This window comes from Ictalurus punctatus, chromosome 21 (genome assembly GCF_001660625.3).
Source record: "Ictalurus punctatus breed USDA103 chromosome 21, Coco_2.0, whole genome shotgun sequence".
In the NCBI taxonomy this organism is placed as follows: domain Eukaryota; kingdom Metazoa; phylum Chordata; class Actinopteri; order Siluriformes; family Ictaluridae; genus Ictalurus; species Ictalurus punctatus.
The window spans coordinates 3,817,356-3,843,088 of record NC_030436.2 but is presented as its reverse complement, the minus strand read 5'-3'; the positions used below and the strand labels follow the sequence as shown (position 1 = coordinate 3,843,088).

At 38.7% G+C, this 25,733-nt stretch overlaps 1 protein-coding gene across 2 annotated transcripts; it reads right to left on the bottom strand.

The window, feature by feature from the left end:
• Positions 1 to 10,838: 10,838 nt before the first annotated feature.
• cnbpb (CCHC-type zinc finger, nucleic acid binding protein b) lies at positions 10,839 to 14,946 on the bottom strand. Of its 2 annotated transcripts, none has more exons than XM_017450508.3 (5): positions 14,827 to 14,946; positions 13,576 to 13,698; positions 13,429 to 13,494; positions 12,090 to 12,288; positions 10,839 to 11,932 (listed from the first exon to the last, which is right to left on the bottom strand). In XM_017450508.3, exons 2-5 carry the CDS (start codon positions 13,676 to 13,678, stop codon positions 11,815 to 11,817), a joined length of 486 nt encoding a protein of 161 aa, XP_017305997.1. In that variant the 5' UTR covers positions 13,679 to 13,698; positions 14,827 to 14,946; the 3' UTR covers positions 10,839 to 11,814. The 2 variants fall into 2 exon arrangements, with proteins under 2 accessions (XP_017305997.1, XP_017305998.1); XM_017450509.3 differs by having other exon boundaries at positions 13,576 to 13,768; positions 14,827 to 14,932.
• Between the last annotated feature and the right edge of the window lie 10,787 nt (positions 14,947 to 25,733).

Genomic DNA, 25,733 nt, shown 5'->3' with positions numbered 1-25,733 from the left:
GCGCAGAAATATGACGCAGCCAGAAGCCATTCCGTTCAAAACAGGACAAGGCAGTTTAACGTATTTTCTCGTACATCAGTTTGTCGCCAATTTTAGTACATTTGAGAATTTTATACAGATTTGTTTGTTTGTTTGTTTATTCGATATTGTTTCGCCATCTTGTGGCACAAGACTGCCATTATAAATCTATAGTTTCCATTCCGGGAATGGCTGCTTACTACATTGAAGACCTATTTAAAGAACATTTCATTCATAATTTAAAACTGTGTTCATATTATTTAAGAGATTGGTGTTGAGAGTTTTCTTTTCTTTTCTTTTTAAATCTGGTGATATGCTGCTGCTGCAAGAAATAAATGATAAAATGTTATATACCTTTTAATTGTGGGTTTCTACTATGATTATTACTTAATCTGTTCATTCCGAATTTTAGAAAACATTGCTTGTGAATTTGGAAAATATTGAAGATTTTCTAAACCCTGTTATTGTTACTGCATGCAATGGTAAAATGTTACTTAGGCCAACATTTTAATATGTAGGCAATTTTGCTTAGTTTACTTAGAATATGTCAGTGATTAATATGGATATGATTATTATTATTATTATTATTATTATTATTATTATTATTATTATTATTATTATTTTTAAATGCAGTTATATTGGAATGTGATTTATTGATGCCATTAATAAGTATGCTACAAATAAATAACGTGAATAAAAGTAAAAGCCATAACCAATGAAAACATTTTTAAAAAATGATTTTTAGTCAGTCTTGACTAAAGGATAAGGCACACTTATTCAAAATATGATAGAAATATTCTTCTTTCATATATAGATAGTTAACACTGAGGATTTCAGAAATATATTATGTCTTGGGGTATTAGTTTTATTAATGGCAAGAAATCTTAGAAGTTGCAAATGATACAAATATATCTGAAACTATATGTGAGTATTGCAAGTGTATGACTATTTATGCAATGCACCATATAAACCATGATAGAATTGATCTTAATAGAACTTATTATTCGAATAAAATACAATTGAATAAACTACACACTGAATATATTGGGGGTATGTAACTGAACCAAGAATAAGTGGTCTCTTGGAAACCATAACTCCTAATGGAAACCAGTAGGCCAATTTGCTTTAATTGAAATAATAATTTTTAAAGAATGTTTGTTACATCAAAAAAAAACAAAAAAAAAAACAACACCTATAACTCAAACCACATATTTTACTTACTGATCAGTATACAAATGCATTTGTCATCATTATTCCTACCATGCTGGGATTGATCTTCATTCTATATACAAGCCTCCTCTTGCAGCGTAATTGAGCCAGAATGAATAATTCATGTATGTGGTGCATGAGCTCAACAAAGGGCTTTCTAAAGAAGAGAAAGTGTTGACAAGCTAAAGGTCCACTTGCAGGTGTGGAGAATGGGTCTTCAGGCTTGGGGAGGGCGGACAAGACCTTGACCCCTAAAGGCTACTAATGTTCCGGCTTTTAATTTTAATGAAGGACAGCAACACAGCCAGTTTCTCTATACAGACAAAAGCTGAAGGGGGTTTCTGGCAGAGCTTTGGTTTCACTCTGACGGCTCATCAGTGCACTGTGTAAATGTATCATTGTCATGTGACAGTGTTGGTGTGTGAGCATCATGTAAAGAGCAAAGAAAAGCATTTCAATAGGTATTATCTGAATTTAAAAAGCAATGACGCAACAAATCCAGGCCTTTGTATATTAATTCATAAATAAACACACAAGTATGTAAGTAAACAAGCAAATAAATAAACATTTTACTGTTACTATACATGAAGGAAAATTATATATCACCTAATCTGATTACCGAACCGTGTTATTTTTGATTGTTTTTCTTTTAGTGCTCGGCACATTGGATGTGAAATGAAACACTGACTGTGAGATTGATGTGATTTTTCCATAAGGATATGCACGTATAAAAATATTGGTACTGTCCTTGCATTCTAAAAGGTAGGAGAATGTTTTCGGTAGGTAGACAACATTTCTAGCATTTTCAATCACTAAGATACGTCTACTTTGTACGCTGGCATAGAGACGACAGTTTCTGAAAAGTCCCCTATTTTGTACTAATTTAAAGAAAGATCATCTGTACCGGACTGGCACCCTGTCCAGGGTGTACCCCGCCTTGTGCCCGATGCCTCCTGGGATAGGCTCCAGGTTCCCCCGCGACCCTGAAAAGGAGTAAGCAGTTGAAGATGGATGGATGGATAGATGGATCATCTGAACCCTTTTCATATAAGGAACCATAATTCTGTTCACTGGCCAGGATAATCAGAGTTAACTAATTACATGTTAAGTAATACATGGTGGAGATAAGTGTCTCTTCAAAACTCCTCCTCCCTTGCACAAGGAGTTGTGGACAATATTAGCTGAAAAGTGTTAACGGATCCCCACTTCGAAAATCTAGCTAAAGTATTATATCATCCGGGTACCTCTGGGATACTCATTTCAACATAATACAATATGGGACACACTAAGTCTCATTTTGGATACTATTTAGGGTGGATAGTAGGCGAATTAGGACGCAGCATCTGTATAAATTCTAGAGAAAATCTCAGCAGTTTGTGAAATACATAAACCAGCCCAACCGGAGGCAAACAACCATGTCTGGGTCAAAGTCGCTGAGATCACAGAGATTTTTTCCGCCATTTTGGTTTGATGTGAATATTAACTGAAGCTCTTGACCTGTATTTGCATGATTTTATGCCTTGCACTTCTGCCACCTGATTGGCTGATTGGATAACAGGTATACAGGTGTTCCTAATAAAGTGGATGGTAATTGTACTGTATATCAAGAATGAATATTTTTTTTGTTTGTTCTCAAAACAGTGTGCACACTTTGGAGCTGCCGTTGCGTTGGCGTGCACTTGGAGCGAGCTGCCCGTTGGCACTGACTGTCCTGCCAGCTGCAGCTGTTTTCTTCTGCGCTTCCAGTTCATGGTGAAGTCGCTGGAGCTCCTCAGTAACTACAGCCATTTCTGACGTTCTTGTTTGCAGAGCTTCACTCGTCTTCTCAAGGTTGACCGTCAGATCGTGGAGCTCCTTGTCTTTAAGGTGACATTTGTGTTCCAGGTTAAGCACTTTCTGATGCAGCCTGGCAGCCAGAACCCGGGCAGATTGCAACTAAGGGATGGAAAGGTTCAAATAAAAATTACAGCAAGATATTGCTACAAATTGCTTTTCTCAATTTCTTGTTAAGAGACTGAAATTTAACAGATTGTTAAAGATTCAAACCACCCAGTCTGTATTTCAAAATAGCTGCCAGCAAAATTGCAAACAGGAGTATGGTATTTTTAGTCATTACAACACCAGCATTCTATATAAATATAAAGTACAGAACAGGAGCACAAATTTAAATATACTATATAATATTACACGGTGTAATGTTTACAGTTAGCAACATTCATGATGTCATTTCACAACACTTTTAAAACACAAATACTTTTAAAACATGTTTTACAATTTTGACCACTATATTTATTTCTGTTGAGGTTTGCCGAAGAAATGCTGGCAAAAATCGTGTGTCACATTTTTAAAAACCTACAATTAAAAGATTTATTTAAATATAAAACATTAAACAACAAAAAAAAATGTAACAGATGGAATCAATATACATTTTGGCAGGACTTGATCAGTCCAGTCATAGTACTCATCCTACCCACAATACCCTTAGAGAAACGTCTTGTGGCATTAGTATTGCAACATGTAGAGAAATGTATCATATCTCTGATCTCTAATGTCATGCTGCTTCTCTTTTATCGTGGCTGAATCTTTGCAAACTGTACAACTATATATATATATATATATATATATATATATATATATATATATCTCAGAGTACAGAGAAAAATTTTTGGAGATTTTTCTATAAAAAAAAATTTAACACGGAGGGTAATAAAACCACTCTTATGCACTGGAGCACTGCAGAGATATCTTGAATATAGGCAAATGTATCTTTTTATTATGACCCTGTTTTTCTTTGTTTTGTTTTTACTCAAAATTTCTTATAGTACAGGCGGATAACTTTGCTTCCTTCTAGAAATAATTACTTAAAATGAGAAAAAAATATATATCTGCCAATAGAACAAGAATATTCAAACTTGACATTAGGACAAATGACTATAAATATAGGTTTATGAATCATATATTAGGTTTATTCTTATCTGATAATACATTCGATTACACTCAAGATATTTTCTGCAGGCGAACTGTGGCATAACCTAGCAACATTTCCTGATCAAATTCTCAAAATGATTATAAAAAGTGGAACTTCATTTGATGCTGTTTTAAAGGCAAAGGGCTATCACACCAATTATTATTATTATTATTATTATTATTATTATTATTACTGGTTCAGGCTTTTGCTGTTTATTACTCTTTATAAGCATTTATTTGTATATATTTAGGATCTTTTCATTTCATTATTTTCTGAAAACAAATACTTAATAGAGATACTTTAGAGAACTTGTTTACATGTGGACATGCTCAGTGCTGTACACCTAGATGCACTTTGTTGGTATATAATTACTGCAGAATTTCATCAAACTCTATCCTGTCAATAACCGAGCAGTTATTATTTGGGTTATCAGTTGCAGTAGTGATGCCACCGTAGTGCCATTATGCGGCAAAATATACCTGCATACATAAAAATGCCTTACAATTTATGTACATTGATGTTTTATTACAGGATTAATATACACGAGACGAGAGGAGTTTAAAAAAATTTGTGAACAATCAAACTCTATTTCAGCTTAAGCGTTCGACCAATAGGTATTATGTTTATTTATAGTAGTAAATTAAAGATGTATTAAAGTACATTCAAGACGTATCCTGCAGAGATTCAACTCGCAAAATCAATCGAATCGCCTTTACCATATATGTTTTTCTTTGCATATCTTATTATAGCCGTAATCTTCCAAATCCATATGGATTTTAGTAAGGGTTTTTTAGTTTTTAAAAAAGTTGGCTGACATTTGAACTTGGTATCTGGTGTGAATGTAAGGTTTAATTCAAGGTAATGTAGAAATTAGGCTTGTGTAGAACTGCGAGTGGGTGTTTGTTTCAATTAGGACGAGAATTAGGATTTGTTCCCCTCTTAGAAATGAAATGATCTGCTGCTGGGCCTGAGTGATTCCTTTCCATATAGGGTAGAGGAACGCAAACAACGTAGGTACCTAATAAACCTATTTGTCATTTTATACCTTGAAAAAGGCAAGTAATCACGAAAATATCACTTCGCATGTATGTTTCTCTTTTATTAGACTCAATTTGATATTTTTGACATATCACGTTATACCTGGGTGGACATCTCAATCGAAGATGATTTGAGCTCCTCAAGCTGCTCCACTCTGGCTTCACATGCTGTGAGAACCTCGATTAGGGTCTGGTTAGCCGCACTGCCTTCCTTTTCACAGACATGACCATCAACCCCCTCCGGGTTGGGATTATTAATCTCTGCCTCTGACTTGTCACTGATTGTATTAACCTTTACACCAGTTTGGGGACAAATGGACTCCTCTTGAAGGTCTTGCAATGGTGTGATGGTGGACTGATTGTCCAGTTGGACCTCTAAAACGTCAGAAATGGTGTGGGACGGTGTCAACTGGTGTCCTGCCACCTCCTTCTGGTTATCAGACACAGTAGAAGAACCCCACTCCAGGTGTTCAGGAATCAGTGCAATGTATGAGGTATCTTCTGGAGGACATGATCCAACTGGGACGTCATCCATGGAGCTGCAAGCATCCACCGAATCAAGCTGTGTGTTAGAATCTTGCCCCAAAGCAGTCCTTCCTAATTCATCACTACATCCTTCAGAGGGCAATGCAACATATCTTATAGTTGTGGAAGGGCACGTCTCTTTGCACGCGTCCTTAATTCGAACTGCTCCGTCACCTGGACTTCGACCTTCACTGGTCTCTTCCATTTCTATTAGTTCTCTTATTGACTCCAGAGGTGATGTATGGTGTAGATGTGCCAGGATTCCTGGTTTGTCCAAAGGCTGGCCTGAGAGCACGTCAGGCTGTTTATTGTCCTTGGTTTTACTGTTAGTTTGAGCATCCTTGATTTGACATGGACTACCGGAACTAATACTGTATATATCCTCCAAGTCCTGTTGGGATTGTAAGGTATCCTTTTCACATGGTTTCAGAGCTGGTAGACTTTCTTTGTTATCTAGAAAGTTGCAATTTTCTTCTAGGTTTCTAGTTGACATCGTCATAGCATCTTATAGTCATACAACACAGTCAACAGGCCTGCGGTGAGGAAAACAAGAACCTGACGACAATGCTAGCCACAATCTTATACATAATAATATATGAAAATTTAATCATTCATGCCAAAAGCCTCTAGGTAATATCTACCCAACTAGATGATATTGTTTTTGATGTATTTAATTTTGCATGTATTATTTCACAATCCAATGTAAAAGACAACACTTACCTTCACCAGGAGCAATGAGTATCATGAACCAAATGGCTCTTCAGCAGCGTTCATCTCATTCAACGTTTGGCCAAGAGAGTGGCCTTGGTGTTGAAAAGCTGAGCACTGGGCCAGCAGACTCAGGTTACACCGAGCTATACATCTATCCTCGACTACAGTTATCATCACATTCATGGCAACCTTATGCCATTTTGTCTGCTTTATCATTTCAAATCCCAAAAAGTAAAACAAATATACGATAAAATGTTCATTTGTAGTATTTTGATACGTTGTTCACAAAGATTATTTACACACTTTTTGTAGTTTTTTTTCTTTCTTTAAACTTGTAGGTTTGAGTTTTTTATTTATTTGAAACTTGCATATACATCAATCCATTCTGTACATTATCTAGGACATGCGTTAAGCTACATATTGAATTATCCATCCATCCATACATCTTTACCGCTTATCCTTTTCAGGGTCATGGGGAGCCTGGAGCCTATCCCAGGCGGGGTACACCCTGGACAGGGTGCCAATCCATCGCAGGGCACAATCACATACACACTCACACACCCATTCATACACTACGGACACTTTGGACATGCCAATCGGCCTACCATGCATATCTTTGGACTGGGGGAGGAAACCGGAGTACCCGGAGGAAACCCCTGCAGTACGGGGAGAACATGCAAACTCTGCACACATAGGGCCACGGTGGGAATCGAACCCCCGACCCTGGAGGTGTGAGGCGAACGTACTCATATTGAATTATTCACTAATGAAATCAGTACCTTGAAAATAACGCTTTCTCGAATATTCCGAGCGCTAGCTGTTACGTGGGAGGATTTCCTTACGCTCACACCAAAAATGCATAATCATGTTGTATCTTTTAAATGACTAAATCACTGCTGTAGTGAAGGTCACATCATCGCTTATCTTATACAACCCCAGGCAAAAATTATATAATCAACAAACTTTTCATATAAGGAACCATAGGATGAAAAGGATGTTCATTCAGCTTTTTATTTATTTATTACTTCCAAGCAAATAATCACAGATATGAGACAAACCAATTTTTGTTTAATAGCTAAACATTCCCGCTTCGTGCAACATACCTCAATTAAATTAAATAATTTTCATTATTGCCGTTTGGTTTTTCCCAGATCAAGTAGAGGAAAAATGATGGAATCATCAACAAAAAAAATCACAATTAGTACTATGTTGTTCCTCCTTGGGCTTTTATGATGGCCTGAATTCTTTGAGGCATGGACTTCACTAACGAAAAACAATATTCTCCATCAATCTGGTTCCAACTTTATGGCAATCAGTAGAGGTTGACAGCTCAGCTTTGCAGGATGGAGCCTTGTCATAGACCAATTTTTTGAATTTCCATCATAAATTTCCAATGGGTGCACGGTGCCGTAGTGGTTAACATGCTTGCCTTGCACCTCTGTGGTTGTGGGTTCGAATCCCACCTCTACCCTGTGTACGCAGAGTTTGCATGTTCTCCCCATGCTTCAGGAGTTTCCACCCCCAGCCCAAAGACATGTGTTGTAGGTTGACTGGTGTTTCCAAATTGTGTGTAGTGTATGAATGGGTGCGTGGTTGTGCATTGGGGGTTGTGGGGTGTCTCCCAGCTTGTGCCCCGAGTTCCCTGCTATAGCCTCCACTGCAACCCTGTGTAGGATACACGGTATGGAAAATGGATGGATTTATTTTCAATTGAATTGAGATTCTGACTGTTTGCTGGCCATAACACTGAGTTGATATGCCTGCTGTAGAAAAGCTTGAACACTTTTTGCGCTGTGGCAAGATGCATTACCATCCTGAAACATGACTTCATCACCACGGAATCTATTCCCTCTTGACGGAATGAGAAAAGTGTACAACATTTCAATGTAAATCTGTTGAGGTAATGATTGCCATCTCCCCTGGTCCTTCACCTGACATACAGCCCCATATCATAAATGAATAGGGATATTTGATTGTTTTCTTCAGGCATCTTTAAATGTTTCATTAGAATGGCACCAGACAAAAGTTCCAGGATCACCTCCTCGGCCAATGCAGATTCGTGATTCATCACTGAATATCACTTCCATCCAATCATCCACACTGCATGACTGCTTCTCTTTAGCCCACTGTAACCTTGTTTTCTTCTGTTTAGGTGTTAGTGCTGGTTATCATTTGGTTTTTCTATACATAAATCCCATTTCATTCACCCGACTTCTTACAGTTCTGTCACAAACACCGACTCCTTTTTCCACCCGTTTGTTTTGTTGTGCATTTTGTATTTTCAAGGCATATTGCTTTGAGTTTTCTATCTTGACTCTTTGACATCTTGCATCAGACGAAGCTTTTTCCCCTCTGCTCAGTGACAAAACATTTATGATAAGGTCATACGGGGCAGTTGGGGCGACACAATACAAGTCTTTTCATTTGCATGATGACCGTATCAGTGTATAGTGGAATAGCTGCTGGCTTGAACATCCTAAGGCAATTTTCCTCAGTAAAACAACTTACCATATCCATTTTGAAAATAAAAAGCTGTTTCAAGTACTAATTTAGGCATGAAAATGTCTTTCCAAGTCACATGTGACATTTATTAACTTCAAGATTTGGGTCTTTTTACTTTAGTACTCGTCCTTAACATAAAAGTGACCAATAATATCAGTGTATCAAACGTACCCAAATTTTCCATTAATCTTACATAGACAAGTCAATTCCAGTGTTATGGGAGTGAGTTGTGATCTCATTATGAGTATCTCACTGCCTGCACAGGATTTACTTTCAGTAAGACAGTTTCAATGTCTGGTCATGTGACCTTTCCGGAAGAACGCACAGTATTTCAAAGATGTCCGTATTACACCCGTTTCTCAGCAAGATGCACATTTTTAGCTGCTTTGATGAATTAAAAATATTCATTCTCAAGAATATAAGTTTTGCATTTTGGATGCGACCAACACCAAACTTATCCTTAAAATACAGCTTTGTGTGTGAGCACCCGTCGTTTCTAAATGGATACAGTACATCCTCTGCCAAAAGCCTATGCAGTTACATATACATTTGGATAAAATTACTATTTTCAAATACATTTTCATACCATGTGTACTCTTACCACTGCACAAAGCCCACGAGAGGCCAGGGGCTTTTTATAGGCTGCCTATTTATACAAGTGAGTCATGGTGAAGGCCTGCCACTGAAATTGATCCCAACTTTCAAAGGACCCTTGGATTCAAATTTAGCACACAATCATTTTTGCTCATGAAGGAAGAAGGGCCGAGCACTCAAGTGCCGGCCTTTACCGGTACTTCGTTCTTGACACGCCCAGGGGAGTTGTGCGCACATAAAAACATCTGAGCTGGCAGTCAATAAGATGTTCACAGTAATTATCCAGGATATGATGAATAATCTATTAAATATACGAGACTAATGGGGTGTTCAATGCCCTTATCAGGATTATTTACAATATTTCTAAGCCCATGGGAAGTATTCACAGTGTGTGTACTGTCTTACAGTACCAGTGTGTTGAAACATTTTCCTCGTCTGTCATTTTAACAATCGTAAACATCAATCATGTTTTAGAAGAACCTCCTGTGAAGCAAATGGTGTAACTTATCAATTATCATTTCTTACTAAATATATTTTTAAAAAATTATGCAGATATACAGCATATAGCTTTGTAGAGCTTTGGAAAGGCTACTAATGTCAGGTTTCTTATTTCGAGACGTCTTCTAGATTGCATTTTAAACATTTCAGGCCATATCCCAGTTTGATGCTAAACGTAAAGATCATTAGCTGCATCATCAAAAGGAGCAACATGAAATTTGATATGTAGAAGGGGGCCTGCGTTGGTGCAGCAACTAAGAAAGGTCCCAAGGCAATTGTCTTAGAATCCTAGTGATGAGTCTACTACCCTACCCCAACTAAGTATCTGTACTTTCCCCAAAATATTTTCTAAAATTCTATACGTATCCCCATCCTGAACCCAATATATGCCAAGTTTATCTATTTGTTACTTTAAGAATCATATAAATATTGATCACGGGCACATGTTCACATATCTGTCTCGGTTTACATAGACAAACCTTGATGTTACAGTTTCACTGCTTATTTTTTTTCATATTGAATAATAAAATCGCTTGAGGTAACTGTTCCACAAAAAAAAGTCAACAGAAAAAGCCACAGAAGTGTCTACGCTTTAATCCTTATGAAGACAAATCAGATTCTATTACTTCTATACAAACTGAATGCCCACATTCCCCACCCAATCCACCACCTTCTTGGCAACCCACCGTTACGTTTGTTATGCTGCTTATGCACTTTGACCGTTGTGTGGTAAGTATTTCGATTCGAGTCTGAATTGAAAAGAGTCCACTCAGAAATGAAGCTTCACTCTCACTCCCCTTCCTCCTCCAGCTTTATTGATAGTTAAAATTACATTTCTATTTTCTAGGACTTCAGTTGCTTTTACCTTCCGACTTTTAAACTGAGTACAAGCGAATGATAGTTTTTACTTTTACAGTAGTCTAAGTGATATTGTACAAAAATAACATTTGATTTCTGTGAAAACATTCACCTTTCTCCTAACTCCAAATCATAGTTTTTCCCACCCACCACAATTCCACTGAAGTGTTTTTCCCCCTCTCCGTGGGTACAACGACCTGCAATCGTGGGGTTCCACACTTGACTTTTTGATTTCTTTGCTGCTCCACTTGATCGGACTTGCGCCTTACAAAGTTATTGTTCTCCTAAATTATTTCATGTTCTCTCAGGTTTTGAATGTGCTGTAAACTTGCTTATCAATGATGCATTTAATAACTGTTTTCTCCACTTAGCTGCGTGCTGCTGGTTGAGCCTGGGCAGATCTGACTGCATGAGTCCTGTACTGCTTTCCCAGGTTAATCACTCTTAGCACAACTCACTACCGTAGATTTATAAAAAATAAAATAAAAATAAAAAAAGGCAAATCATACCCGGAAGTTCACATTTCCTTGATTTTTTTTCCCCTACTGCTCTCTCCCGAGGCCTCGTTCGATGAGGCCCGGAGAGGCCGACTCGACAACATTTCTTAGCTGCGTACTCCCACTCAACTCACTCATCCCTGTTCACCAGTGGCATGGAAAGGGGGTTCTTTAACAAAGCATTATACATAACACCTCTACCAAACTAAACATAAACTTTTTTTGTATTAAATGCAGAAAGTGGAAATTTTTTCCACCCCTTTCCTTCTTTTAACGCGTCAAGAGCTCACTGGCCTGGGACTAGCCTCTATCTGCCAACCTTTGGCCAGTGAAGAGGATTCAGAGAAAATTATACAACCATCAATCAGAAAAAGAAGGGGCGACCAGGCAATCAGGACTAAGCGGTGGCCTCGATGGTGCATTCCTTTGCCAGGTGCCCGGATTTGCCACAGTTGTAGCAGTTGACTTCGCTCGCCTTGCTGCACTGGACAGCGACGTGGCCAATTTCACCACACCTACACGGGGTGAAAACAAGGCAAGAAGCCAGAAACGGGGGTTAAAAAAAAAAAAAGACTTAATATTAAGCATAAGCACAATGAAAATGGGCAGTGAAATACTTCTAGACTAGACTTTTGGTCTAGTCTGACTGTGCAAATTAATTGTAACGTCTACCTGTAGCACTTGACCTTCTCGCAGCCTTTCTGTATGTGCCCGAACCCGCCGCAGGAGTAGCACTTCTGCTCGTTGGCGTGGTCGCAGTCTCGGGCCACGTGGCCGGCTTTGCCACAGTTGTAGCAGACCTGCTCCCTCTCCTTCTTGGGCTCCTTGCAGTCTCTGGAGATGTGGCCACTCCTGCCGCAGTTGTAGCAGGCTGCAGAAGATTTGGTGCAAGGTAGAGAAAAAAAGATCAATAAAATCTGGAAACTGCTCGAACGCTTAGGCTGAGAGAAGGGAATGCAAATATACAAACACGCTCAAAACACTCATTTGTTTCTATTATGTGGCACCATCCTTACATTTTATGCGTCATTACATTCAAACAACCTTTTAGCAGTGATAGATATGTGAACTACTTATATACTAACTGACTCATAATTAACAAAAGAATTTAAAAAATAAGCTAAGATTGTGCAATTAATCATTACCACAAGTTTTAAATGACTGGTATCAGTTACACTGGCTAAGGCTTGTTTATTAGAAATCAAATTATCCGTTTTATTAACATCGATCCATTAAATTGAAAGCTCTCCATTCCTTTATTTTAAGTGCATACTTGGTTGCATACTGCAGTCATTTAAAAAAAAAAAAAAAAGTTTATTTAAAGTCTGTTTTAATTAATAAGTGATGAAAAGTGCTTATATATAATTATAATGTATAACTCTGTTCATTTAACAGCACAATAAAACTAGTCTTTAAACTGGCCGAATAATTGTCAAGCTTTAATCATTTTAACTGCTACCACGTCACTACCTCCATGACGATGTTTTTATTTTGAAGCTTATCACACTCTCAGTGTTATCACTCACTCATCGATTTCAGATTTAGGGAACAGAACCTCGAAGAGCCACAGCTACCCGTGTTATTTAAACGCACGGTGCGTCTTTATCTTCGAGCCCTTCTCCGAAAACATAAAGGGAAGACTAAGATGTATTCGGTGTTGTTTTACAATCTACATCAGTCATGCCGCGATCGGAGAAATAAACGCAAAAGCAACGAAACGCCGCAGTACTCACGAGGTTGCGATTTTTCTAAATTACCGCAGATTTTCTGCAGAGTCGGGCCGAGATGCATCGTGTGACGTCATCACAACGCGCATTCAGCCAAAGCCCTCTTCGATTCACGTGCGCTGAACATGAGTACAGCTAAAAAAGGTCTCGTTTACCAACAAAACATCACTGCGAAAGACTGAGCAAAACAATTTCATGCAATTTGCATTGCACAAGCAAGCATTTCTGGCCCCAGCAATCAGAAAAAACTGTGAAATCCTGTATGGGCTGATATATATACTTACCATCTTCAGTTCTTTCACAGTCTCTTGCAACGTGGCCCGGTTCCCCACAGCGATAGCAGAACAGATCTGCATGAGAAACATGAATGAGAACATGTTTTAACAGTTTGGAAATCTCAACACAGGACTACACACACGAAAAGCTCTCACCTTTCCCCCGCCCACGTCCTTTACCACGGCCGCGGCCAGCGTTCGGGCAGTTCTTGATCCAGTGGCCGGTACGACCGCAGCCAAAGCACTCGCTGCTGCTCATCTTAAGTCTTCAACTTAAAGCTGTTGACGAAAAAGACAAAACGTCCTTCTAAAAACGAGGACGAGCTGGAAAAACAGCCTGAAACGTTGCCTGGAAGAGAAATGGACAGACACACAGGCCTGACGAAGCACAATACAGGACTGACGAATCAATCTATCATTTTAGTTATTTACTGCTGTAAAGAGGAAAATGTGTGTGTGTGTCTGGGGAGGAACAAATAAAGTGAAGGCACCAGTGAATCAACAGGACCAATGTAGTCAAATGATAACTAATGTAGAATACAGGACGTTTTTGTTTCAATTCATAAACTAATGTTAGTTCAATAAAAGAGTAAACTATTGTCACTTCTGAACCTGCCAAAGCTAATATGCAAATGTACATGACTTGCTCTACGGGTAAAGTTTTCTGTTTCAAACCTGCCACAAACAAACAAACAAACAAACAACCCAACTTCCAGACAGCAGCACACTTCTCTTAGTCTATGGATTGACAAGCCTCCATGTAGACATGTCTGCTGTGTTGCTACAGGCCAGCATGGCTTCTTCAGCTCAGGGGATAACTACTATAGCTATGCTGCTTGCTAGCTAGCGAGCTAACAACCCTCCAGTCTGTTGAGGTCATAATTCACATTTATATTCATAAGGGAAAAAATTTAAAGCAAAAAAACAAAACAAAATAGATGTCCATTACACAGACAAAGACAACTATGATGGTTGAGTTTTAAGAGAAGCTGCGCCCTTCGTCGAGTCCATGCAGCTGCGCCACGCCGCCTTCCCCAAACACACACAAACACAAACAAACGACGTTTTAAAGCTAGCCTTCCCCTCTTTCACCCCGCCATTTCCCTCAAGTGTCACACCTGAAACACTCGCATGTTCCACCCCACAGAAATAAACCAAACCAACTGCTTATAAAACGCGCGCCGAGTTTTCCCGCGCCGCGCGTGGCGCAGTAGGCCAATCTAGAGGGGGGGAAACAACATGGCAACTCGTTTCCCTTCAACACCACAACTGAGGAGTTTTATCGAATTTGGGTTGTTTTTAGAAATGAAACCAAAACCTTTCCAACACCGGGACGGTGTCGCGTACAGTTTTCATGGCATTATATTGTGATTTTCTGCCACAGTTTACTGGAAAACACGCACTCACCTCGGATACACGCTTCGTTGCTTGGTTTCTATTTTTCTCAGGTCGCCTCCCTCTCTGCGCTTCTGCGCCACGCGCTGTTTGCGCACGGCACGCGAGAACCTCGGGGTTGCCAGATCGGTGGAACTGGGATCAGAAAGGTTGCCAGATTGGTTTTACAGTTAAGTTGTTTTTGTTTTTTTTTTTAAATGTAAAACAAACATAAACAACCCCATAAAGTCCTGCCCAGGTTAAAGCCGTGTTGACGCTACGTTCACACTAGCAAGCAACAAGTATCACTCGTGTAGGTGTAGCAACTCTTATTATTTCTGTTAAAAATTAGTGCAAAAAATGGGCTACAATTTTAACCCTAATTTAATTGGACTTAAGTTACTAAAATTGTATTTTCTTGAGGCTGCGGATGAAATAAAGTAAGCAAAAGCGAGTGTAGTTTTAAAGCGATCGTAATGTCACCTGTCTTTAAGCCGAGTGCACAATGTGCGATTCTTAATAGTCATTTGTGACTGTTGCTTTTCAGACTGTACGAACACTTTCCCCGCTAGGATTTCGGTTGCCATTAATGTCGGGCTGTACGACAGTCAAGACGCGAAAAACGGACGCTCTCACGTGAGAAGACTCGTACGGAGTAGGAGAAGCCACATTACAGGACTGTGCCTCAAATCTTCTGACACTGACATAATTTGATCGGAGGAAAAATCTGATCGCAACGGCTGCTAATCGTCTGTCGGGAAACACGTCAAACTAGCGATCGATGACTACAGATTTTGGCCTAGGATTATAGGCATCCTTTAGGAATCTCAAAAATTGTCTCAGATGACCAAATCATAATCAAATTCTTAGAGTGTGGACGCGGCTTTATGTGGGTGATCATCTGAGATATTGATCACAGGGCACCTTCGCACACACTCGCACACACGTTCACACACTACAGACAATTTAGAGATGCCAATCAGTCCACAATGCATGTTTTTGGACTGAGGGAGGAAACTGGAGTACCTGGAGGAAACCCTCGAAGCACAGGAGAAAATACAAACTCCATGCGCAGAGGGAAGACGCGTGAATCAAACCCCCAACCCCGGAAGTGCGAGACCAACGTGCTAATCACAAAAAAAAGAGTGAAATCTTGGTGGGATTGGCCTATAGCCTACTATATGATTTATACACACCACATTTGTTGAAAAAATATAATTAAAATTGACTTACATGTTATGTACTAGGCTTATACAAGCTTCATTGACAGATTAGCAAAGCAAGCTAACTATACTAGCTAACTACACTCGCCAGAGGCACAAACAACCTTTACTACTTACTGCCAAGCTTTTTCTTTGTAACGTCTCTATATACATTTAAAGAGATCGTATATAACAGGATAAGAACTGTTATTAGTTTATCCTTGCATTTTTGTACATTAAACAGTAATTGTGAATGAATCGCAGGTAGGAAATAAAGTTGTGAGTGGGGAAGTGATCCAAAAACCATTTGGATTTGCTTTACAACGTTATTAGATAAATTGCAAATACCGTTTGTTATGCTGTCACCATGTCGCTTGTTGCAGTCATTGAAATTGCAGTTCTGTGTAGTTAGCACACATTCATAGAAAATGAACAGCATGCCCTGATGTGTTTTATTCCTCTCATACCACAGAAATTTGCCAACAATTTAATTTGTTATTTATTAAAGTTGCAGTACTGAACGTTTGCCTCTCTATTGCCATCTCTGTTGAAACATTAAACAGCACATTATTTGTGGAGTTTTTATTATTATTATTATTATTATTATTATTATTATTATTATTATTATTATTATTACATTTACGTGGGTTGTGCTTTGGCACTGCTCCGCTGCATGGATGAATCTGATGGTTTGAAGTACAGTGCTGTGAAAAGGTTTTCACCCCCATCCTGATTTCTTCTGTTTTACACGAAATTGTTTCAGGAATTAAAACTAAATCTAAGATAAAACAAAGGCAACCTAAGTAAACACAAAATACAGTATTTAAATGATAATGTTATTTATTGAAGCATAAAAGTTATCCAATACCAACAGGGCCTGTGTGAAAATGTATTTGCCCCCATAGTTACTAATTCCCCAAATCTATGAAACTGCATTGATAATGAGGTTCAGCTGGACTAGACACAACCAGGCCTGATTACTGCAAACCCTGTTCAATCAAATCAACACTTAAATAGAACTTTTTCAACAGCATGAAATTGGTTAAAAGATCTTATCCAGTGATACACTATGCCAAAGTTGAAAGAAATTCCAGAAATGATTAAGAAGGTGATTGAAATGTATCAGTCTGGGAAGGGTTACAAAACTATTTCAAAAGCTCTGGGACTCCAAAGAACCACAGTGAGAGCCGTTATATTCAAATGGAAAAACTCGGCACAGAAATAAACCTTCCCAGAAGTGACCGACCTTCCAAAATTCCTCCAAGAGCACGGCAAATGCTCATCCAAGAAGTCACAAAAGAGCCAAAGACAACATCAAAGGAACTAAAGGCCTCTCTTGCATCAATAAAGGTCACTGTTCATGACTCCAGTATCAGAAAGACACTGGGCAAAAATGGCATTCATGGAAGGGTGGCGAGGCAAAAACCACTGCTAACCCAGAAGAACATTAAGGTTCTGAATTTTGCCAAAACACACCTTAATGATCCTCAAACCTTTTGGGAGAATGTTCTGTGGATTGATGAGTCGAAAGTGGAACTGTTTGGAAGACAGTGGTCCAGTTACATCTGGTGAAACCAAACACAGAATTCCACAACATCACAACATTATACATACAGTCAAGCATGGTGGTGGAGGAGTGATGGTGTGGGGATGCTTTGCTGCTTCAGGGCCTGAGCAACTTGCAGAAATTGAGGGAAACATGAATTCTGCTCTCTACAAGAAAATCCTAAAGGAGAATGTCTGATCTTCAGTCCGTAAGTTACTTTATATAACTTTTTAATCAATTTTTTTGTTTCAGTAAAAAAAAAAAAAAATAATAAAAAAAAAACTGTATTGTGTGTTTACTCAGGTTGCCTTTGTTTTATGTTGTATTTTGTTTGAGGATCTAAAACTATGTAGTATGAGTATATAGTATTTAGTGTGAGCCGCCAATTATTATGTCATGGTGCTCATTTCCCCCAAGCCTATATGGATCGTTGGAGTAATAGAGTTAAATAGTAAATGGCACACTTATATAGCGCTTTTATCCAAAGCGCTTTACACTGGTTCTCATTCACCCATTTACACACACACCAATGGTAGCAGAGCTGCCATGCAAAGCACTAACTTGCCACCAGGAGCAACTTGGTGTTCAGTGTCTTACCCGAGGACACTTCGGCATGTGGAGTCATGCGGGCCGGGAATCGAACCGGCAACCCTACAATTAGTGGACAACCCACTCTACCACCTGATCCACAGCTACCCCTAGAGATGCATTTGATTTGTATATGATTCAAACTTTATCATGTGTAAAAAAGTTTAAAGTTTCTCAACTCAGTGTATAGTTGCCCATAGAGGATTTAGCAAACAATATAGCCTATTAAATTTATACTAAATGTACTGCATAGTAGAATATTACCAGTGCAATCTGGACAATTCAAAATGACCAATCTGACATGAAAGGTTGTGATAGTTAGGCTTGCCGACTTTCTGTCACCCAAATATGGGAGGTGGAGTGTCGGGAAGGTGGGGGTTTATGGGTGTAAAATGACACATCCGTCAGGTGCTCTCCAGTTTTGGAGGCCCACTCCTCTGCAGTGTATCATGTTTTCCTATTCACAACATGCCTGGTCCTACTCATGAACTGATTATCACAGTTTATTAGTTGGAACAATATAGGACAGGATATAAAATGAATGTTGTATAAATGGCACATACTAAAGACACACAAACATATTTGCATAATCATGCTGTATTGCTGTCGTTGATTCAATTGATGTTGTTGTGTTAGTAATTCAGGTGGATTAGCTATGCTAAATTGCCCCTAGGTGTGAATGAGTGTGTGTGTGGTGCTCGGTGATGGACTGGTGTCGTATCCAAGGTGCACTCCCGCATGGCACCCAGTGTTCACCATATACTCTGCCCCACCAAGGCCCTGACCAGGATAAAGCTGGTACTGAAGCTTAATGAATGAATATCTGTAAGTGTGCCCTCTGGTGAAGATTCTCAGCAGTACAGCTAGGATTCTGCACCTGCATCCACATTAAGTAGTCTGTATAAAACAGCTCAACTCTCAAAAAACGTATAACTTACCCTATATTTACCTTCAAAATGAATGTTCACCATTTGATTTGTCGAATGTTAGAGGGTTAGGTTATTGTTTTTAGTATGGTTAACGGTTAGAGAGTTGATTTTGATATGTTTTTGTTCCATATGGGACAATCACCTTTTTTTTATGCCCCGAGTGCACAAATATTATATCACAGTTAATATGGGATTGCTGAGAGTCCTAGTGACAGGCATATCCTCTGTTACCGCATAATGCAGATATGAGTCATGCAGAATTCATGCAGTCTTATGCAGAGTCACTGAAGTCTTGAAGGAAGGAGATTATTTTCTCCCAGTGTTAACGATATGATATGAAACTTTATTGTCCTGATAGAAATTTGTTTTACATGGCATGAGCAATACATAAAAGAATAAAAGCGAATAAAAACACAATACCGTATATATGAACATTAACTGGGAACATAGGGGTGAAGGAAGAAAGTGCTTGTTTTATCTTGCTGTGCATCTTATAACTGTGCCCTGATATCAGCAATCTATACTCAGATCTGAGGTCCGTCTAAAATTCTACAGAAAAAGTTAAGAACATAATCTGTTTATTATTTGCTGATTGCTGATTTACACAACTTTTCTGAACGCACTGTTCCACCGGATATCACACTAATATTCACTTATATATAGGAATTGTTATGAACACTATACATGAGTATTTGTCTGTCATTGTGTTTTAAGCTGAACAGCATCGAGTTGTAACAGCATCATCCGTTCTTGTTACATAAGACTAACATGGTTAAAGCAGCAATATTTTCACTTTTCACTTCATACCTGTCTCTTTAGAAACACACAGCTTAGCACAATAGTTCATTTCATGAACAAAATGCACTGGAACTGTCTCAAAATAAAAGTCTTTTTTATTATTATAATTTTTTAAAAATCAAAACACCAGTGCTGCTTCCTGCTAAAAAAGGACACTTATAAAATAGACAAATAGAGCACATTGGAAAAAAGCAACAACAACAACAAAATGTTGGTATTACAGAAGGTGTTACATATGATATATTGTATACAGTATATATTGATGGTGTAGAAAATATTTTTTCTTTAGTTTATTTTGTACTGTAGTAGTTGATTTTCCCTTTTTTCCTCCCTCAAAAGTCAGTTACCAACAGAATGGCACATCTTACAGCAATTTTACAGAATATATCATACACAGAAAGAAAATACAAATTACAAATGAAAAGAGAAGCCTGCACCTCCACCGCCTCAAGGTTTGATGATTTGTGCTTGCTGAGAAATACTTAAACCAGCCCTTCTGGCATCTAGTTTATTTATTTTCTGAGTAAACAGATGAACTGTAGATTAGCGGGGAACACCCTGGGCGTGGTGCCAATCCATCATAGGGCACAATCACATATACATTCACACACCCATTTATACACTATGCACACTTTGGACATGCCAATCAGCCTACCATGCATGTCTTTGGACTGGGGGAGGAAACCAGAGTACCTGGAGGAAACCCCCACAGCACAGGGAGAACATGCAAACTCCGCACACACAGGATCACGGTGGGAATCGAACCCCCGACCCTGGAGATGTGAGGAGAACGTGCTAACCACTAAAGCCACCGTGTGCCCTGATTGCCTGTAAATATTATGTATTATACATTACATGAATTTTGGATCAAAATGATCTCAATCATCATTTTTAGTCTGGTAAACAAGAATTAACCTCCAGGTGCAAGTTTCAGTCAAGCATTTAATCAAAGGTTAAGGTTACATTTTAGTTGTTGATTTAGTTGCTGAAAAATCCAGTTTGGTCAGACAAGGAACCAGCTGCCAAAACACAGGCTGTACTGGTCAAACTGGTAGATCATCTTTACTAACTGCTAAGGGCATCCAGAAAGGTTTCTGAAATGCTGATAATGATGCTACATTCTAGACAAAGTATTATTTTTATGTTCTGCAATTACACAATCTATAACATTTTGATAAATTTAGACAAGTTAGCTGGCACAGGGGCTTAGTGGTTAGCACGTTTGCCACCAGAGTTGGGGGTTCGAATCCCATCTCTGCCCTGCATGCATAGAGTTTGCATGTTCTCCCTGTGCTTCTTGTGGGTTTCCTCTGGGTACTCTGGTTTTCTCCCCCAGTTCAAAGATATGTGTCGGAGGCTGATTGGCATTTCCAAATTGTCCGTAGTGTGTGAATAGGTGTGTGATTGTGCCCTGACTTCCCTGGGATAAGGCTCGAGGCTCCCCTGCAACCATGTGTAGGATAAGCGGTGCAGATAATGGATGGATGGATAAACAATTAATAAGGAAGCTGGAAAAGAACTGAACCAGCTGGCAAAGATGTTTCACTAGTTTGACTAGCTCAGCCTGTGTTTGGGCAGCTGGTAGCTTTTCATATCATGCTGGATTGTGTTACAACACATGTCGAATAATAATAATAATAATTTAGTTAAATCTTAACCTGACTTCGTGCGTACTGCAATACAGCTTTAAAAAAAATACGACCAATATGGAGGAGATCCGCTAAATCTGGCAACATTGCAACGACTGCGCACGGCTCGCAGGTTCCAGCAGCCATTCGGGGTTCGCGCGCGCGCGCGCACATATACACACGCACACACAGTGAAATTTCCACCGCACCTGGACGTAAACAAAGCTAACATTTAGTGTAGTGGCCATGTTTATTCTTCCGTGTACTGAGTAGTATGTACACACACACACACACACACACACACATATATATATATGTACATACACACATATATATGTGTGAATGTATATTTATACACGAATATCTATCTAGAACTCGCAGTAATCTGTTCCATGGCATTGTGCACTGGATGGTTCTGGGTGGTTTTTCCCACTAACTAAATTATTCATACAAAATGGTGCATCTACTAGTATCCTAAGCATTGTGTTCTTTAATAAATTATAAGGGTGATATAGTCTTGTGTCTGTGAATATATATTTGAGATAAATGAGGAAAATACTGCATCAATCATAACCAGTGTGAAAGGGATTCTGTTCGCTGTTGCTCATGCGCATGCGCATTTCAAATAAAATGATACTGAATCCTTTAGAATGGAGCGAGAGATTTGAGGGTGTGTGTGTGTGTTTATATCTTGGTGGGGACCAAGGACAGGAATTTCAGACAGTTTTGATGTTGTGGGGATGTTTAACTGATCTCCACAAGGAAATATTTTTTTCCCCGCCCCTATTTCAGAGCCAAAGGGTTTCCTTTAGGTTACTGAGGTTAAGATTCGGATTAGACTTAGGTGTATGAGCAGCATTAAGTAGCTACATTAATCATTTTCAATTGAAAGACCTCACAAGGGTAGTAAGACAAAAATGTGTGTGTGTATGAGAGCGAGAGAGAGAGGGAGGGAGGGAGAGAGAGACAGAGGGAGGGAGAGAGAGACAGAGAGAGAGAGCGAGACAGAGAGATAGAGGGAGACAGAGAAAGAGAGAGAGAGAGAGAGAGAGAGAGAGAGAGAGGAATCATCTTACTGATGTGATGTTGGTGCATCTCCCTCCCTGAACACTAAATCAATACATTTGGAGCTATAGTTGTCTGCATCTTTGTTAAGGTGGTTTTGCACATCACGGCTTTCTCCTTACAGTGTGCAGACTGTAATAACAAAAGTATACAATAGTTCATGCAGATTTGAGTCAGAATTCAGTTTTGCACGAAACGTTTCCACATGAATCTAGCTTTCCAATTCACTTGCATGCATTTGGTCTAGGAAATCATGATTTCCATCTTTTATTCAGGAAAATTTCCACCCTCTGGTATCTGTTTTTGCAAAACCTCAATATCCACTTTGTTTTCCTCAAAGTGTTTGCTCGTCTGCTTTTCAGATGATGCCAACTCGAGGGAATACCTTAAATCTCTGTGGTAAGGATTTGGTCGCTCCTCCTCAGTCTCTGTGGCCTGGCCATGTGAGCTGTGTGCATTAGTGATGTCCTGGGATTTGAAGGGAAAGAGCTTGCACTGACTGGAGAAGCCACTTTGCAGGACTCAGCATCAAGGTTGTGCAGATCCATGTAGCCTAAATCAGTCAGCCATATTTAATTTTTTTTTTTTTTTTTTTACAAGAATCATGTCAGGAAATGTTTGACCAGGCTCTGGTGTATTTAATCAATAGTTTTCTAATGGATTTTTTTTTAAAAATGGGATTTAATAGAGAAGATAAGGTCTGTATGAGTTCCTGTTTGTGTTTTTGAAGTCTGTGATGGAGTGATTCTCTTGGCTTTTCCTGATTCCGGTAAGTGGTATTTGCATTGTATTAAGCAGAAACATGGATAGTAAGAAGTTATACTGTTCTCATTGTCTTTCTGTTGCTAGGATCTAATCTTAAGAAATCTTGTAGAGCCATGGATCTCTACAGTGAAAGGGTCAGTGAAGCATAGCCAATGCATCCGTAACCCACCATTACAATTCAGTTATTGTATTTATTTATAAGTTCTTATAGCTGTTTTAATGTTGAGTTCATAATTAACTCAATAACAAGTAAAATAAATAATGTCAGCTTGAATCAAATAAATGTTTTAATAAAAATGTGTTCTATGAATCAATACATTTAAATGATGATCCTGATATTTGAATAGCAAATGAATCTATACTGAGGCTGTCCTTGGATTATTGTTTAAGTTTATTATTATTATTATTATTATTATTATTATTATTATTATTATTATTATTATTATTAATAACAATAATAAAATTCTGTTAAAGTTGTCCCTGATTGCTAAAAGAACCCTTGCTGTAGAAATATCAAGCATGAAGAGATGTGATATGGGTAAAGATAAATAATAGTTGGGATGGTTCGAATGGAGAATTCGATCAGATTGTATGGAAGTAGGAAAATTGAAAGGAAAATTGTGTTTACAATTCAGTATAAGTTGCTTAAATTGTATTAGATTTAGCTACTGGATAATTCAACATGGACATTCTTACAAACAACTTCTAACTGGAGTGCTCATATCCACTGTGATCCAGACACAAGAGCAGCTTTTTCCCACAGGCCATCTCCGTCATGAACAGTTAACCTCCTCCAAGGACCCTCCTAGTGCAATTCTTTCACTGTGAATAGACTCTTAGTAAATACAGTCCTATTTATTGTCTTACCTGTACATACCCCTACATTCTGTACATTGCATTACCCCTTGCATAGTTGTACATAGCATCAGTATCATGTCAGTTCTGCCTTAAGCTAACTGCGTCTTCTTTACATTTCTTATTATGTGTCTTGCTGTCGTATCTGTATACGTACTGGAAGCTTCACTTACCAAGTCGAATTCCTTGAGCGTTTGCGTGTAGGCACGTTAGCAATAAAGCTCATTCTGATTCTGAGTCTGATATCAACATGCTGGTCTGATTGTTTCAGTTAAATTAATAACAACTGTGTAAGCTTGAAGATTATATATTATATATTTCTTATACATTATACACATTGCATGACATTATTATTTTTTGTTTTCTTCTGTTCATTTACTCAATTTAGGGTGCACGGTGGCTTAGTGGTTAGCATATTCCACTCACGCCTCCAGGGTTGGGGGTTGCGGGTTGGATTCCCGTGCCCCAGTTTGCAAGTTCTCTCTGTGCTGCCGGGTTTCCTCCGGGTACTCCGGTTTCCTCCCCCAGTCCAAAGACATGCATGGTAGGCTGACTGACATGTCCAAAGTGTCCGTAGTGTATGAATGTGTGTGTGGGTGTGTATGGGATTGTGCCCTGCGATGGATTGGCACACTGTCCAGGGTGTACCCCGCCTGGGACAGGCTCCAGGCTCCCCATGACCCAGTAGGATAAGCAGTTTAGAAGATGGATGGGTGGATTTATTCAGTTTAGTTTATTTCAATTAGCTTCATTAACATTTTGTTTAAGTAATCTGGATCTATCAGTAATAAACCACTAGCTCTGGTGATTATGCCAAATGCTAACCAGCCCAGCCCTAGTGCCATTAACCACCCCAAATGTCTAATCACAAAGGTCAGTGACTAACTCTAGTTAGTTTGCATCACAAACACTACTAATGCAAACTACTGATTTTCAAATTTAGTATAATGCGGAATGCTAGCAAAAATGCAAGTGACTTAAAGCATGCTAATCCCTCATGTTAACTGCTAAACTCAACGCTAGCATCTAACCTCCCATAAAATTCACTGTTATAAAACTTTCACCTTTTATTCAGTGAAACGAAAAAAATATATATATCATATGGCATTTATTTCTATATATAGTCAGGGAATATACATATTGATCGCTAAATATGTACATTTTACATGGAGGGTTTTTAAAAATTAAGACTCCACAAGACAATTTTATACTAGAAACTATACTTTATACTTTAAATTATAGTCTTATCAAGGGTTAAACTGTTTAACGATCAAGGTTGCAATGAACTTGTCTGGACAGGTGATGGCACTGTTAGAAAGAAAAGAAAAAAGGGCTGGGGATTGAAATTCATCTTTATGTAAAACGTCTACATCTATATCCTGCTGAAAAACAACAACAAAAAACAATAGAAACATTCACAGAAATTCTAATGGTTTCTGCTGAAATTACCATTACAAAGCATCAGCTAACCATTAAAACCGTTACATTACCATTATTGGTCCTTAATGAGATCCACTAGACATAACATGCCACCAATAGAAGGCAACAAATTACCAGTAGAGAC